Source organism: Seriola lalandi, unplaced genomic scaffold, assembly GCF_002814215.2.
Source record: "Seriola lalandi dorsalis isolate HSWRI2012SDOR001 ecotype SW California unplaced genomic scaffold, Sedor1 jcf7180002054125, whole genome shotgun sequence".
NCBI classification, from domain to species: Eukaryota; Metazoa; Chordata; class Actinopteri; order Carangiformes; family Carangidae; genus Seriola; species Seriola lalandi.
Window position 1 is genome coordinate 394,783 of NW_019524678.1, and position 17,944 is coordinate 412,726.

At 40.1% G+C, this 17,944-nt stretch overlaps 1 protein-coding gene across 2 annotated transcripts in view; it reads right to left on the reverse strand.

Moving 5' to 3' along the window:
* nr3c2 (nuclear receptor subfamily 3, group C, member 2) overlaps positions 1–17,944 on the reverse strand; it is a 73,271-nt gene that overhangs the window by 19,476 nt on the left and 35,851 nt on the right. For both annotated transcript variants that reach the window (XM_023403336.2, XM_023403337.2), the window contains exons 3-4: positions 10,486–10,613; positions 1,974–2,090 (exon numbers count right to left, since the gene is read on the reverse strand). In XM_023403336.2, coding sequence (XP_023259104.1) covers positions 1,974–2,090; positions 10,486–10,613 — 245 coding nt within the window. The remainder of the gene's footprint in view (positions 1–1,973; positions 2,091–10,485; positions 10,614–17,944) is intronic.

Sequence of the window (17,944 nt, forward strand, 5' to 3'; positions counted from 1 at the left end):
GGGGGGGGGGGGGGGGGTATTTGGACATCAACTCTGTGGAGTATAGATAGTGTGAATTCACATAATAATGAATTAGTTTAATGTGAAAGAGACACAAAGGGCAGCCTATTTACGCTGACTTTGTTGTGCGCATTCTTTTGCTCTGGCATGTTGCAGCTAAAAATCTTCTTTAACCTCTCTGTTATAATGCCCCAAACACCACCTCAACAATGCTGCTCTTCATACAGCATTTCAGAAGACCCACCTTCACCCCAGTATGCACCATATAGGCTTGTTCCACTGTGAGGGAGTGTACAACTGCCACTCCCCAGTCTTCTCTGTACGTGTTTGCAGAGGGTGATGATGTCAAATCAGGAAAAAAAATGTGGTTTGGATTGATTCCAGGATAAAGTTTTCCCCACATGTTAGATGTAACATTAAAGGCACAGGCATTGAACCAAATGGAAATAAGAGTATCCTCACCTCTCAAATTTTAAAGGCTCTTATTCTGAGCAGTTAATTTTTAGTGCCCATACTCTTAGTGCAATTTATCTGATCGTTGACAATAACCAAACTGCAGTTTGGTCAATGAAACACATTTCATACTGTACTGATAATAGCAGTCCTCTCATGTTTGTGTCTTTGTTGTATTGCCTCATTAGTAGAATATTTTTGTTTTTGTAAAATATTTTATTGGGTTTTTCTCTGTGCATAATAACACGTGTTTAATTTAGTCTCCTGTCATTACAACCTTATTACAGCAGCCATTTAGTTAACCATCGCAAGGATCATGAAGGACTCTAGCCGTAGAGAACTTAAGCTAGTTTGGGAGCTGATGCTGTTTTGGGCCTGTAAAGCTCATTTGCATCTTTTATGTGATATTTAGCTATAAATAAACGTGATTTGACATGACAGCAGACAGTTCTGGTGCATTTCCAACTGACAGTTTTCATAATACAGTACTTAAGATTAAGTCACAGAACCTGCCCAAAGTGCTGAAATATCCCTAAGCTTTACATTATTCAATAGTCACTGTTCTTACATCATCACCTCAATGCATATCTGAATTGATAAAATCACTAAAATATTTAATTACAGAACAACGGTACAAGTCTTGTGATTATTGGGTAATGATTATTCCGAACAACAACTTTAGTCATTTCCATTAATAGTTCGTTTTTTTGACACTAGATCAAGGAACCTTGCGTGGAAATAATAATAATATAAACACATCAGTTGAGTTGGTCTAATGTCATTGGTGCTATTAAGTCTGATTGAATGGCTTTCCAAAGGCTTTCATTATTTACTCTTCCCACTGCAATAAGCTACATAAAATTCCAATTTATAAAAATTTAAATTTGGATTATTTTAGAGGAACCCTAATATTTAAAAATGGCATCAATTACATGTGAGTTGACAGCATTACGCTACTGTATGTCCACTATCCTACAAGTAGAATTGTTTTATGCATTTTCATTCATGTTAAATTTACTTTCCTTCGAGAGCATAAAATTGAAAAACATTTGTCATTTTAATCTCTCTAACGGACTGAAAACCTATCAAGTGTGCTTTCTGCCCTGCGTAAGCCACTGCTACCCTGAATTGGAATAAGCCAGTGGCAATAAACAAATATATTTAAAAAGGGAAAAAAAAAAAAAAATCACACTTCCCTTCTGAATCCACTACTCTCTACTATAGTGTTGTCTTTCCTCATAATACAATACTGTACCATGTCTGCAGGCTTTGTCAGTTGGCAACATTCAGAGTAGTGTAGATCTACACCTACTGTATGCATATGCATAATGCATATATAAATATATTGCACACACATACACAAAAACATCCTATGACTAGGCATCCCCGGGCCTCATATGACCACAGCCAGACCTACTTTTTCATATCTATCTGTTCTTATAGGCAGAGCGAGGCTGACTCAAATGTCACTTCTGAGACACGTGACAGGTCAAATCTGTAATGAGGGTGTGACTCCTCACCTCCGAGGTTCATCCCGGCCTGGAGACACTTCCGTACGCGACATGCCGGACAGTTTTTCCTTCGGATCTTGTCAATGATACAGTCATTTCTCCCGGCACACAGGTAGTTGTGCTGACCTAGAGAAAGACAAGACACAATGTCAGTTCCATAGTGAACCATACACGCAGCTTGACAAAGAACAGCAGTGATATTTTCAAAGTGATGTGTAGTGATAGAAAAGAAGATAGAAAAGAGTGATTGATGCTTACATATGCAACGAGAATAATAGCTTTGAACATATTGCAGAAATATAGTTCATTTGATTACATTGCATTGAAAGGCAGTAAATATTTGATTCTGCTGTTGAATCTCTGTTGTAATGTAGGTCAACACAGAAACCCGTGAAATGTCTGGCAATATCAGAGATCTACATTTCATGATTATCACTGTGAAAATTATTGAAATTGTGATTATTCCGCTCTCACATTCTACAACGCATGACTAATGGTGTATTATACAGTATATGGCATGAGGGTATTAGAATTCGCTGGAACCAGGACACTGGCTGCAGCTAGACTATTCCTGACAGTGATGTTAACATGGCGAGAATCCCTCCTGCCTCCTGCCTAGCCCTTAGCTAAACCCAATGATCTCCCATTTCAGAGCGCTTCCTTCCGCTCCACTAGTTCTTCACTGTACAGCTCCTCTCCTCCTCCACTCTTCTCCTTCTCTACGCCTGCATCTCCATCCCTCCTTTTTCCCTTTTTCCACACGTCCGCCAGCCTCAGAGCGCCATACGCCCACACACAGACAGGCTCATGCTCGTGCACACATAGTCATTCACTCTCTCGCTCTCACACACACACACACACACACACACACACACACATACACATACATGTGCACACGCACAAACACACATCAAGAAAGCTGCTCCACTGGACTATTTAAAAAAACTGCAAATGTTGTATCTGCTTTCACAAACAAACACACAAGGGATACACACATGGAAATCATGACACAAACCAGATGGAGTGGTATAGTGACCCCAGTGACCCCAGTATATGGATTAGGGTTGATGTTAAAATTATGTGCACATTTCAGACTGTGTATATGGTTGCAAGCATGCGCAAGTTTGCATGTCAGTGCATATCAGCCTGTATTTTCCTACATGTTCATCCTGTACTATTTGTTTCTTTAGAAGTATCCAAGCTTTCTGGCATAGACTTTAGTGTTGTTGCAAGGAAGATTGTGTGTTCTGTTTACATGCAGTTTGCTCAAACATGTACATTCTGTGCACTGCCTTTGTTTCATCTACAGTACAGTATTTGTATTTGTGTAGGAACGAGCAGAAGTTGTTTTCTGAGCTAGCAGGAGTAGTGCGCAGTGTGTCTGTCTGGCTGCTGCCAAAAGCCAAGGAACCAAGCTGCAGGAGGAGAGGCAGCAGCTGTAGCCCCACCACTATTTCTGGCTAAATCACATGACCGTTACATAAGCCCATTTTTCTTGCTCTAAAAAACAGTAAACTGCGACACAGGAAATACAACATAGCCATCCCCTTCCCCACCCCCCTCGTGCACACACACACGCACACACACACACACACACACACACACACACACACACACACACACACACACACACGGATATACACACTCTCTCACTTGGATAGGCCGGACCAAATGGCAATTCTAAAAAGTCTGGAGCTTTCCTGTCAACTGTTTTGCTCATTCCCGTGAATCTTGTTAATAATTGTTAGAGTGAAATACACTTTATGAGACAGCTGAAGTCAGTAGTGTGTATGCGCGCAACTATGTGTGTGTATGTATCTGAACGGGAGAGAAGTTGTTTATTTATGCACTGTGTGTGCATGCACTCAAATACACTCACACAGCATGTTTACCTCTGAATATGTGCATTTGCTTATCAACCTGCACGTGGCGGGCTTACTGATGAATGTTAATTTTGAGTGTTACCTTGGAAAATGTCTTTTAAACTTGGGGAAAAAAACAACTTCTTTCATCTCTAATGAAAGTGGTTAATTTATTAACTAATATTTTGACTCATACTTCCTTGTGGTTCTTATCCAAAAATCCATCAGTCCTGTTTTTACTGTAAAAACAGTAAATAATGCCAAATCATATCAAGATATTTTTATAGGATCCTCCATGACAAAGATGAAAATTCCTCAGATTGTATTAAATTGTATTTATTGTACTGTATTAACTTCATATAATTCCAGAAACTAAATTCTGGTACAATGCACACTCTGTCAGCATTCTCCTTCACAAGGAAACCCTCAGAGTTCTTTAATGGAGTCCACTCACGTCTACATATAGTTAATGATCTCACAATCTGGCAACAACACGCTGAGTAGTCTATGTTGTCTGTCAGCTCCAGCATACATCAGTTATGAGGAAATTCTTCTGAGAGGGAAATACTCTTTCCTGTAGGGACCCCACTTGAACAAGCGCAGTCTGCCCTGCAGTCCTCCTGCCACCGGCTCAGATACAGTACATCTGCTTTCCAAACAAAACACAGACAGACTTGAGGCCTTTTCTAAAATACTGCCTTTAATGTGACATATTTAAATAGCCACTACACAGTTCTCAGACCCCTGATTGTGTAAATAGCCTCTCAGATACAGTAGCTGACCCACATCAATAATACTAGTGTGACTCACAGACTGGCATTTGGCAGAGGAAGCAAATTTCTTAGTTGCAAGCCGGTACTGCAGACAGAAGATGGAATATAACTAAAGGATATGCTGAAATCTCTGTCAGTCTTATGGATTAATGCCATTTAATCATCCACTCGCAAAGCATTTGGTCAATTCTGTGATCGTCATTCATCGGTATTTATGCAACCTAAATTACATAGCCAAAATACCAAACAACCAAAAGACAGGCCTCTTAGAGATGTAATTGTTGTTACCACTGGGCCAGCAATATGCAAATCACTGCCTTGCAATAGCTCTGCTACTCCAGTTCTTTGGACAACACACAAACAGCTGTGTTGGATGGGGCTCTACACAATTAAGTTTCCCTGTCTGGATCATTATAAAGAGAGGCTGCACAAGTTAAAATAGGATGTAAATAGAAGCTGTTATTTTGTTTACTAATGTCTCCTCTTCTGTAATAGTGTGCTATATCTCAGACAGTTGTCCAGTGCATTTTATTCTCACAAAGATATTCTCCATCTGCTTTCTGTGTACTATACATAATGCATTTATTCTTTATTTAGGCCTCAATATGATATTTGCAAGTGTCTCATGTACAAAAATAGCCAATTATTGCAATGTTTATGATAGAAGCAGTTAGACTCTATCTTACAGAACTCTCATCTACAATTCATTATAACTTTATTCCCAATAGTTGCACAACATCAAATTGTTTGCCAAGATATTCAAATATTAATTTGTACAAATTAAAAACATATCATTGATCTTACAACTAGGAGTCAGAAATGAATTTGATTTTTTTTTTTTTTTTTCAAATCAGAGAGAACAGGCAACCGTTAAAACAGAAATATGCCCAGCCCTCCCTACCTCCTTTCTCATGTCTATAGAAACATTACTTGAATGCCTTAAACTCACATTTTGAAGGAAAACAATGTGTTTGGTTTCTTATCTGCTTACACTTTATATAAGATTTTTTGTGTATAGATCAAGTGCACCTGATATGCACATTTAGCGCATACTGGCATCACAGTATAATACCACAACACTCTCCTAGGACTGTATCTGTAACAAACCAATCATCAGTGAAGACACCGATAAAGCCCATCAGATTGGCACAGCTTATTTGGTTGAACACAAAAGGTGTAACCCACTATCTGCACTAGATACTTTTTGCATTGATGTCAAAGAACAAAGGTATCACCAGGGAGAAGGAAGAGATGGAGGTCAGATTATATCCACCGGAGAGCGGTCAGCCCTGCAGGTCAGCCCGGGGCCAGGGGAACTGAGGGCATGGAGGAAGTAGTGTGTGCATATAAGTGAGTTATATAATCATGCACGTGCACCAAACATACAGGGTAGGCCTACCTGTTACTGTAATAAGAGGCTTCACAAGCAATAAAATGCAGTGTATATATTATATTGCTGAAATCATTAGTCCATTAAGTGATTAGTCACTTGACAAGTGTTTTTCTATATTCTTTTATTTTACAGGCAAAAAAAAACTATTTGCAGATTTTTGTTATATAAAAGTAATCATTAGATGCAGTCCTGATATATTGTATGTCCTTGTGTCTATTTTTAAAGCTTTAAGCATTTAAAACACAAATACTGTAAGGGTAACTGTATCTAGGTTACATTAGACAGACCCTTCCTCAGGTTGCATTCTCCAACCTAAAGGCCTATTAGCAATGTGGGTCACACATATACTACTTGCACCAAGCTTTGCAGATTTCATTTCTATCTAATGCAGTACACCTGAATTTCTTCACTACTTACGAAGAAATGTGTGCCCATGCATGTGTCTATAGCAAGCTTGTGCCTGCGATGGTGTTTGTATGTTTTATGCAGTTATTGATCAAAGAACGTCTGATGTGAGACATGTGTTGAGGAGCTGGGATGAGGACAACACAAGCTAAATGGCTTCGCTCCAGCAGTTGTTACATGAGCCTCTCTCACACACACACACATAACCTGAAGCATTCACTCCAGCACTGGAGGGAGGAGGCCTTTATTCCTCCGTCCTGATCTAAGAAAGATGTTATTGGATGCCAGAGTTGCCAGTCAAAGCAGAAGCAGTGCGAGACGTGTCCTCAGATGACCTCTCCCACAGAGGCGGTACTGAAGAACAGGTTTTCAGATTGACACGGGCTCCATGGAAACCACGACCCAGTTACATTGGAGAACACAGTGAGGCCATAACAAGGTTGACTAATGTCTTTGTAAGGCTCTTAGTTCAATACGAGACCAGCAAAAACAGCTAGTGAGCTAAAAGCAGTGCCTAGTATTATTACAAAGAGCAGACATGCCAAGCCACTGATGACATGTGAATAATAAGCTGGCGTTCAACTCTTCAAATGCGCTCCACATGGAGTCGTTTATTGAGTGCAGCTGCCTTGTATCAACAAACTAGTCTTTAGTAGAGTGGATTCAGGAGAGAAGCACATATGAATGCATTCAGCTATTTCCAGTTTCCACATTTCATTAGCGATAACACATTTATGAACTGTTGTTTGTCAGTAGGCATTTTTCTGCAGTGCAGAACAAACATTTATACAGAAGAATTCATTCATTTCAATAGAGCCTATAAATTGACTGCATGTTTGCACCTGACAGTTGAGTCAACAGTAGCAATACAATTGCAAAGCTTGTAAGATTCATAAAAGTTATTGCCCCTCTTCTATGTTTGTTTACTATACAAGAACATCTAAAATGTGACAGTAAATAAAATGTGAGTACAATAAGAGCCACAGCCATACTGTGTAAGATAAACTGCATGACTTGTAGTGAATAGGAGAGCAGGTGGATGAATGTTTCTTTTATAAAAAATAAGTGAGTGTGCATATGTACTGTGTTGTGAATGCTTAAAGAATAAATTGAGGACATTTTGAAAAGCTTACAGCCAGAGTATACTCAGCACTTAATTTGATATTTCTATATATTTCTTGGGACCACGGTGATAAACTTTATAGTGTACAGTTGGCTCTGCCTTCTGGTAGATATGACAAAAATTAAGTGGAATGAATATTCGCCCTCCTGAGGAGGACTATAAGTGCACAGATTTGGAAAGTAAAAGGCTTGTGTGGCCAATAGATATTCCGAACAGATGGTCTACATATAAACCTAAAATGTAGACTTCAAATAATAACTGTGCCAAGCTCCGCGGATGTAAAATAAAGCTACCTAACACAATGACTTGTCATACTTGAATAAAGGGGAAATGAGACCCTCCACAGTCAGAGGATTTCATGTGATTTGTTGATGACTCCAGAATGCTAACTAGCTCTGTAGTAAAGGGCTGTGAGCCAGTTAGTCGTCTAATGAGCTACAGCCGACCGAAAAGTTGTGTCCCCCGAGGCAGGCGGTGCCAAAAGAAATTAAGCATGGGCTGGATTATTCCCCTTGTACAGATGCCCACTCTGTGCATTCTTCTTTTATATCTCATCATACACAGTCGAAGTTTTTAACTTTGAGAGAAAAGAGGAGGAGAAGGAGGAGGAAATACTGGTAGAGAGGAGGGGTAATACGTCTCCTCACGTCCTAACTTACACCTCTCCGGCGCTCACTGCTGACACATCACTTTCCATCCCTCTCCCTGTCTCTTGCTCCTCCTCTCTTTATCTCTCTGTCTGCGTCTGACTTTTTCTTTGTCCTTCCTCACCCCCTCCCTCGCTGTATCTGTTTCACTGTCCTCTATCTCTCTTCACTTTGCAAAATCCCTCTCTCACTATTTTCATCCTTTGCCTCCCTACACCTTACCTCTCTCCTTCCACCTCAGCGGCAGCTGTGGAGGGGTCAAGTAAGGTAACGGCTTTGCACATCAGAAGGGCGCATGCTTCACATGCAACCTTTAGGACATCACAACACTGTATAGGTTGCCCGTATTACGCTTTCATAGTTTGTACAGTTGCAGTTGTTTGGCTGTTTGGCAGAGAGATACTCATAAAGAGATATGAAAGTAAAGAGTACTGTATTAGATTTCAAGGGCATTACACAATCAACGAGTCAGTATCAGGATAGTCATAATAATATATATAAGAGACAAATACTTAGTTTAGTAGTCATCTAGAAATCTGGGATTTCCAGCCTCACTTGACAAGCAGTCACCCAAAATTCAGATCTTTAGCATCTGTCATGGGCTCTTTGCTGGCCACGCTTCAAGCAAGAACAATGGCATGTTTGATTTGATATCCCCAGACACATAATCTGGTTTCCGGTCTCCAGAATGACAGTGTGTAAATATCATCAAATTAAAGCATGATTTGATTGGAAATGAGTGCAATTCCTCCAATGGTCAGGAAAACACCTAGAGGGCCTAATGGCTGGCTGGCAGGCTTGTTTGCTCGTTTGTTTTTGTTTTTTTTTCTCTCCTACTCGGGGTGTGTAAGAGTGTGTTTTGCATTCAAACACTCATCTAAATGAGTTAGGCCAACGCCTCAGGCAACAGGCACAAAATGAAAAGCACATTATGGAGCTGCTGATTTTCCCCAAGCTAAATATAACATAAAGGGCTGCTGTAGGAGAATTACCTACTGAATGTTTTTTTCTTTCCACGATATGCCACTCTACTATAAATGTAAGGCCTCCTTTTGGTAATTGTAATGATCTTTTGGAAATAACAAATATACAGAAGCTCTACTTAGATTAACCGGTAGTGTGTAACCACCATCAACTATTAATTAATAATTCTTCCAAACATTCGGTGCTGAAAGAACAAGGTGCGTCACTGCTTTCCACCATGCACTTATTCAACTGAGCTTGTCAGACTTTCTTCTATCAAGAAAAAAGTGATTATCTGAAAAATATGAAGATTATCGAGAGAAGTTGTATTTTCACACATTTTCTTAGTGATATGTCCCAGTTGGAAAAGTTGTAAGCTTGTACCACAAATTTAAACTTACTTGGCATAAGGTAGCCCCCACGAACCACTGTTAATAAATTGAGCAGAATGTCTGCCAATAACTCTGAAGGCTGCAGTTGTCAGTTAAGATGATATTGTTTCAAATTATTTGATACTCACTGAACCAATTGTGGGTATTCATTTTGGAATAATCCAATATGAGTTAAAACCTGCTGAATAACAGCATAATACTGGCAGAAGAATACTGGAGAATTGCATTTAGGATTAGAGTTTAAACAACTACTGTGTCACTTTTCTCTGAAGAATAAAAATATTCAGTATGAGAGCAACAAAAGATAATATACGCGAAAGGAGAAAGACATCTTGACCACATTCCCAACACAAAAACACTGCATATAAATAGGGCAAGAGGTAATTAAGCAACACATGACAACACATTTGCAGGATAAAGAAACATGCTGCAAATACAGAAAACACAAGCAATTACAGAGATACACTAGGTTCAATACGATTTCTGGATGACACAAATTGTGATGTCCATGTGATGTCTATATCTAGATGAATATGTTGACCACTCATCATTGATGTTTGAAAATCAGCTATTGATATTTATTTTAGTTTTAACACTCAGATTGCATGTTTACCTAGCTTCAGCCTTTTTCTAATTACTAGCATGTTCGTAATTTTTTTGCACCACCAAAAATCTTTGATCATCAGTACAACCTGAAGCATTTCTCTTTCATTGTGTTTTCTGTATTCACAGTGCATTTCTTTGTGCTTCGTGTTTATGTTTGTTGTTGTTTTATCAGATGTTTTTCATGCATGTGCTTGTTTCTTATTTACTTATTTACAGCATTCATGTCTGGTCAAAGTGATGAAGATGTTGTCATCATTTGCTTGTGATTTCTGAACTTGCGGTGTATTACCGTCTCTCAGCTGCTGTAGAAAAGCTCTAAACAGTGACATCTTGTTTGAACAGGGTTTAATGTCGTACCTTCCACAGCTCTTTTGAAGAAGACTTTGCAGCTTCCACATGTCACGACACCGTAGTGGCATCCTGATGCCTCGTCTCCACATACTAGGCACACTTTGACTGTCGAGGACGGTTGTCTCAGTGGCGAGCTGAAAGGACACACACACACACACACGGTTTTAGACCAGGCATAAATCAACAAAGAATTTTCAAAAGTCTACAACAAAGCCAGGGCAGAATGTCCCCATCCTCCCTGTGTTACAGCCTGATACACATTGTGAAACATTCTTTGATTTTTACGACCCACAGTACAGTAGCAGCACAATGTGGCTAGCCATAAAGATGTCTGCCAACCAAGAGAGGAGGGCTTTGCACTCAACTGATTTATAGCTTCACCAGGCTTACAGAGATGACAATGACAGAATTATAGAGGAGATTATTTAAATTCAATAAGCACAGAGACATAGAGCAGGATGTCAAATTTAAGTAAGATCCAAAACACTTGTCTGCTCTGGCTTGAGGAAGTGTTGAGTGGTGGACTAAAACAATAAACCATGATAGAGCAAACATTTTACTGTAATAGTCTAAACTGTGCAGCCAGTTTGGGGTCAAAGATCAAAGATGAGAATCAGTGCCGATGGGTGCTGTGCTGTACTGTAAGTACAGCAGCATGTCGTCATTATTTACTCTGATCTACAACCAACAGGCAACAGAGCTGATGACAGTCTGCTGCACTTCTGCCTGATCCAAGGCATTGTTTACTTTGGCATCGTTTGCTGCTTTCACCACTGACTGATTTCTACAATTATATGACCATTACAGCTCAGGATGTACAGTATGTTCTTACCGATGCAACGCTAAATGAGACAATTAGTTAACAGTTGCAGTTTACCTATTCATGCAAGTGTGGTAATGGGTGTTAAAGGTCAAAAGTAATCGACAATATCTGTTTATAGTTAATCTGTTATGAATCCAGGTACTAAAGCGAAACACTACCATGTTTGAAGAAGCAAAAAATACACTAGTGCACTCAAAATAGGGATGGACAATGTTACCTACAATCTATATTATAATTTATCAACTAAACCTTGATAATCATAAATGTGACAATAATAATGCAACTTTTTTTGCCACATGTAGGCGTACATTTGAACGAATATTGGATTGTTTGGTGGCCATTTTTTAACAGTGTCTACAACATATTTTTTCTCGTGGCCCCGTGCACAACAAGGCACAGCTCTGCCACTCTGCCAGTGCCCCGGTCGGCTCTCCTGACTGGGATCATAATCTACTGTAGGTAATATACCGACTATATATGAGTACCTCACACAACCCGACGTCAAAAAACCTGATTTGTCCCTGTAATGGAGATGTAAGTCAGAATATGGGGTTAGAGAAGAAATTAAGGAAATTTAAAAAGCTGAATAGGGTACTAAATACATTTCAGTATGAAAGCTGACATGGTTTCATCATTTTGTAGAACAGGTTTGCTCCGTGGAGGAGAGCACATGACATGTAGCTTAATGGTGTGAATAAAATTGTAATAGGCTCATTATATTAGGGTACGCTACTTATTTCTGCTACTTGTTAATGGAATGACACTGAATCAGGTGGCTCTCACATATAATAAAAAATGATACATGTTTACGTTTACATTTTGAGTGGATTCAAAGTTGCATGCATTTAAGGTAAGGTCTGTACACATCAGATCGAAAAATTCGGATGCGCACTATAATATTTCATAAATTTCCCTTCATGCACATAAACACAAACACTCACAAAGAACACAACATGTAGATGGGTACAAAGAGAGAACACCTTGTATCAAAACATTAAAAGTGGCCTCAGCTTCCCCTTCTTTTCCGTGCTAATTACCTCTCTCCCATCTCAATCAATAACATGCAAGGTGATTGTCTGGTTAACATTCTCCTTACATCCTTCATCAAACCAGCTGCCAAGCTCTCTCTCTCTCTCTCTCCCTCTGTCACTGTGCCTCACTCTCTCTCTCACGCACACACATTTCCTCCAGGGGACTTGCTGGAAAGGGGTACAGCAACAGCACACTCAGATACAATCAGGACCACTGATCTAATTCCCTCTTGTCCATCTACACACACATTCAATTTGTTAGGACGCTTAGAGGAGTCTCTGGTGAGGTGTTTGTCTGACTAGATCTTTCTGGCACTGGGCCCCATGGTTTCAGCTAATGCAAGTGTGTGCATGTGCAAATCCAGTCCATGTCAAGGTGTGTTTTTCAGCATGTTAATCTACTGAATATTCCACTATACATTGGCCTTTCTCGCACCATGACAAAGCAGTGTTAACAAGATAGATGATCCACTGCAAGAAAAACAGCCCAGCAAAGTTTAAGGCCAAGAGCAACACAAGCAGCATATGAAAGGTTCCTCTAAAATATGCCTTGAATATCAAGTCAGTGGTCAACGCTTTAATAGTGCTGCACATTAAAACCTTGTCGCTCTGCACCAGTGTGCCTGCCTGCTGGTCCACCAACAAGGTGACTTCCCCTCCCTCAGAGAATTATATAGGTCATTCACTCTGTCTGCTTATGAAACCAGAGCAGACAGGCCAGGCTGCACTGACTGTGCACCAATGGCTGCCAGTAGCCCAAAACTAAACACAAGCGAACAGACATTCCCAAATCAGGCTGTTTCAGTAGAGATATTAGCCTACCGTTTGTCAGCGTACGGTATGTGCAAGAATAATAATGGAAATATGTTTTAATGAGCTTGAAAGAATAAATGAATGACAAGCAACAGAGTTGAAATCAAAATGGGGACAGTGTGGTTAAGTAGTGCAGCATTTCTGACCACTAGGCCACGAGGACATGCCAAGTCAATTTCCTTTTTTGTTTTGCTTGTCATTTTCACGGGTTGAAATATTCTGAGGTCGCAATTTATGTCTGTTTCAATGAAGGCTTAAATGATAATGTACCACTGAAAGTAACATCTTGTTAAGGCCAGCAGTTCACACTGTTAATACCTGCCTGGAGAACCTAGTGCCACCCTTCATCACATACTGAAAACACAGCCACAGAGCAGAAGAAGCAAATTTGCAGAGATAATGCTGACTGACTACAGATGACTTTTGGGGGGTAAGCTGTACTGTACAGTATATTAACACAAACAATGTTGTTCTACTTGATCCTTAAAGATGAGACATTTTTCATTCTTGCAAAAAATAATCTAATATCCCTACCAGTATCTGTAAAATAATGACTATGACTGTTCCCACAAAAGTACTGCAATAGTGAGTAGGCTACTTCTGTGAACTGGGTCTGTGACTTTTTTTTTTTTTCTTGACCCCTGTCTTCTCTATTTCTGGGTACAGTCTCAGACTAACTCAATGGGACTGACTGCACAGATCAAAGGTTTCATTCTTCGCTCCAGTTGTTGCTTTTTTCCCTTCCTACAGAAACCCCAGGGCAGCGGTTTCATTGTTTTCAGTGTCCTTTCATCTTTAAAGATAACACACAAAGCTAACAACTGATTTAGTTGCTGTTTATTTCCCATGAGGATACAGATGAGTGCGAGTACACAATGCCTGTTTCTTCCCACCAAAATGTACAAGCAGAAATTTGTATCTCTTACTAACTCTTGCTGCCCCCTTTGCTGCTTCACAGATCAGCATGCTGCTTAGGGAAAGTATTAATGAAATGACATAAGCAAAAGAAATGTGCAAGTTTGAAGCCAGACAAAGCCCACTGTGCCCACTAAAATGTGTGAGGACAAACCACAGGACAGATGTTTGGGCTCAAATTGGCTTCATGCTTTTCTACAAGTAATTTGGATGTCACACTGGGAGAATTCTCTAAATGGTTCAAATATCTCCACCCTCTCTCAGCTGCGGAAGGAATTCTAAATCAGCGAGCAATAAGACCAGAAAGGATGGTTATTTAAGCCAAAGATTTATCTGAATCCGGAAACACTGCACCTTGTAATCACAGCAGTCAACTGAAGCTGCTCTCTCTCTCTCACTTTATCTCTCTCTTAATCCATTAACTATAAACAGGTCAATATGGGTCACAAGAAAAGGTCAGAAGTCAGCTGAGCGTGGCATAACTAGAGCAATTAGTTGCCATAGAAACGCAGCATGAAGTTGAAGAAAACTGACAAATTAGAGATATAAAGGAAGTCAAGGGGGCCGTAGTTATTCTGAGGTTATCAAGATAACATCATTATGGGTGAATAATGGGCCATGAGAATGGCTGTATGATGGAGGACAGCAGGGCCCACGTGGTAAGACTGAACCCTGTGACCCGCACAAAGTACATTAGTATGACGGAGTCAGTAAGCAAGCAGCTGAACCACAGAGAGAGTTTTGTTGTATAGAAAAACAATGTCCTCCTCATGCATGTAACGCTGTCTGCAACACACACACACACACACACCCACACACACACACACACACGAAAGATCTGTGTACTGTACTGTATTTACACTGCTATAGAGCCGCCCACTGTAAAGATACATTTGTGTGTGTGTGTGTTTGAGTAGACACACTGACTCGTTCATTCTAGAGGCTGTTATCACAGGGATAGTTCAGACAAGTACCACAGCCTCCCTGAACCTGCCCTTCATGAAAGAGAAGCATCCTTGACTCTGACAAAAAAAAAAAAACACAGCTTCCACGGTACAGTACCTCTCTACAGTCTGGCCTACAATATTTATGTAATACACACCTTGGCATGCTGAAAAACCTTAAGCTAGACCAGTTCAAAGAATATTTATGTAACACACAACTTGGCATGTTGGAAAGGTAAAGGTAGATTAGTTTGAACAAGCTAAGGGAGATGGAGAGAGAGAGAGGGAGAAAAAGAGAGAGGACAAAATGGCTTACATAACCATGAGCAGACAGTATAAACATTAGGTTGACACCCACTCACCGCCTCTCAAAGGGAGAGAGGTCTTATGGGTAGTGTTAGAGAGCCACCAGGGATTTATTTTTCCGGTGAAGGTGACCCTGGCATTGGGCAGAGTACCTGAGTATACAGAAATATGAGATTTCCTCTTTGGCAGGTTTGTGTTACACTTTTGTTAAGGTTACAGTATGATCTACTCTGACCGGCTGTCTCATATGATTAAGAAAAAGTGTATGAACTTAAACTGTTGTGCTTTAGGAGAAATAATCATTTTCTTTTTCAAAGTGAATATTTTTACCGGTGAAATACAATGGATAAAGACTTAAAGCACAAGGCAAATGAAACATTTTCACCAAAAATGTAAAATGTAGTTCACCACAGAAATGGCAAATTTGCTCTCTGATCGAGTCTGGTATCCCGGCTGTGATTGCATTCCTTGTTTTAAATTCCAAGCTGTTGTGTTGTCTCCCCTCCAAGGCTTATGCCGACAAACTTCAAGTGACCTTCCCCATGACAGCAAATCATGATTATCTTTCTATAAATCCACTGTTTTGAGTGTAAACAAAGAAATGAGACAAGCCAAGAAATGCACACACACTCACACTTGGCCCTCTTGAGGGAGTTGCTAGAGGCTAGGTCTATGGGCTGACACAGACTACAGTATCATTGAGATCTACACACAGTACCCAGTTTGTACTCAACATGTCTGAAGCTGTACCTGTCTCTAAATCCCACAAACAACTATAAACATCAACTTCACTCTTTGCTGAACTTTCACCTTTTCTTCTGTATGCTGCAGCAACTGAATGGCCCAGGGGCCTAATTGAGACAGTAGATACCTTCAGGGCAGCACAAGTGAAACTCAGCTGCTTATACCCTGCCGGTACTGTTTGACCACTTTAACTTATCCCAAATCACTCACTGTCTCACATAGTGAATTAAATGAAACACCTGAGATATTTTGGCTAGTGGTAAAGCATGCAGGCATGAATCTCAGGGAGATGTGGCAGGGTGTTATTATCTGGTGGGGAGGATTATCGTGGCTGGAAACTCCCGTAATTCATGCCTGTCAAGGGCAACGAGGGACTGATCACATCCATACAGTATAAAATTAGGCCACTACGTGCCCAAAGCTTCGTTCATGGTTTCTGTGCAGCACAACATACTTAAACTCTGTGTGAATGTTGATAAGCTATTAATGAATACTAGTGTGCACGTTTTTCATGCTTTGGAAAAACTTCACACATAAGCTCCAGAACTTTAGTGCAGCCATATTAGAATTCTGCTTTTTGCATAATGCCACAATAAGAAAAATAATCAGTTCCTATACAGTTTATGAGGTCAACACGCCCACTTGCTCATTTCTGACCACATGCAGTCTACAGAGTTTATTTACACACAAAGCATGAGCCAGGCCAAGGATCTCTAATACCTCAAGGAGCTCTTTTGGAAATAATGTATCTGTACAAGACTGAGAAGGAGGTTTATGTGAGTAAATCCTACACATTAGCTTGGTTACCTCAAACACTTCCTCCACTCACAGAGACATTTTCCAGAGCTGGAAGTTGTCATATGCCACAAGAGTTGGACAAAACATCAACCACCTGCCAAGTGGGTGAAATCCAACAGCCCTGTGAAAAATTTACATGTAAGCTGAACACATTAAAATACAAAACAACACCACTACAGTCTTTACTATGCTTAATTTATCCTCATAAAACAATCCTGCTATTCATTTATGCAGCTCTGTAGCAGCCTTAACAAATCTTCTTGTCATGTCCTGCAGCACTGTTTTGATCGACTGTACAAAAGTGCCTTTACTGCCTTTTAAGAACCTAAGTACTCACGTGCTTCTCACACTGATCTGTTACTGATCCCAAAAGTTTCTGATTTTAGCACCAAGTTTCTGAGATCCTTTGCTAAAAACAGAAGCAGCCAAAACAACAGCTGGGAACACAGTTCAGCTGACATGTTGAGAAATACATTGTTGGGCATCAGGTTGATTTCCAGGCATGGGAATGAGAGGAACCATGCAAACAAGAGGCTGGTGTTAAATACAAAATGTTCAACACATGAAGGAACATGAAATACCAGTTCAGTGACTTAAATCACATTTCTCTCCTGAACATAAACCTACATGATGACAACAAAAATAAGCACAGTAGTTGGCTCAAATCTAACTAAATACACAAAAAGGAGGCTGTTTTCACCACCTTTGTGAAACATGGCTCAAAATTTACTCTAATCTAGCTTCCCGCCACGAAGATAAACACAAATGGACCACTTCAAAGCTACACTGCTAAAACTGGTTTTGTTATAGATGCAAATCCTTTGATTTCAGTGGCATGGATGAACTCTAGACCTGGCCTCTCCTTGTGTTCATGTTTCAACTCTATTTACTGCTTACTTTGCTTTCTCCCACTAACTCCATGCAATACCTGGCTCCTTACAAATGTGTCTGGTTGCCTGTGCAGCAGGTCACCTCCAAACTCAGCTTAGAGGCCCTAGGACATAGAGAAAAACAAATCCCTGGAGAGGGAGATTATCTTTAAGGGATCAGCCCTGACCTGAGCCACCTCCATGCCACACACTCTTTACCTC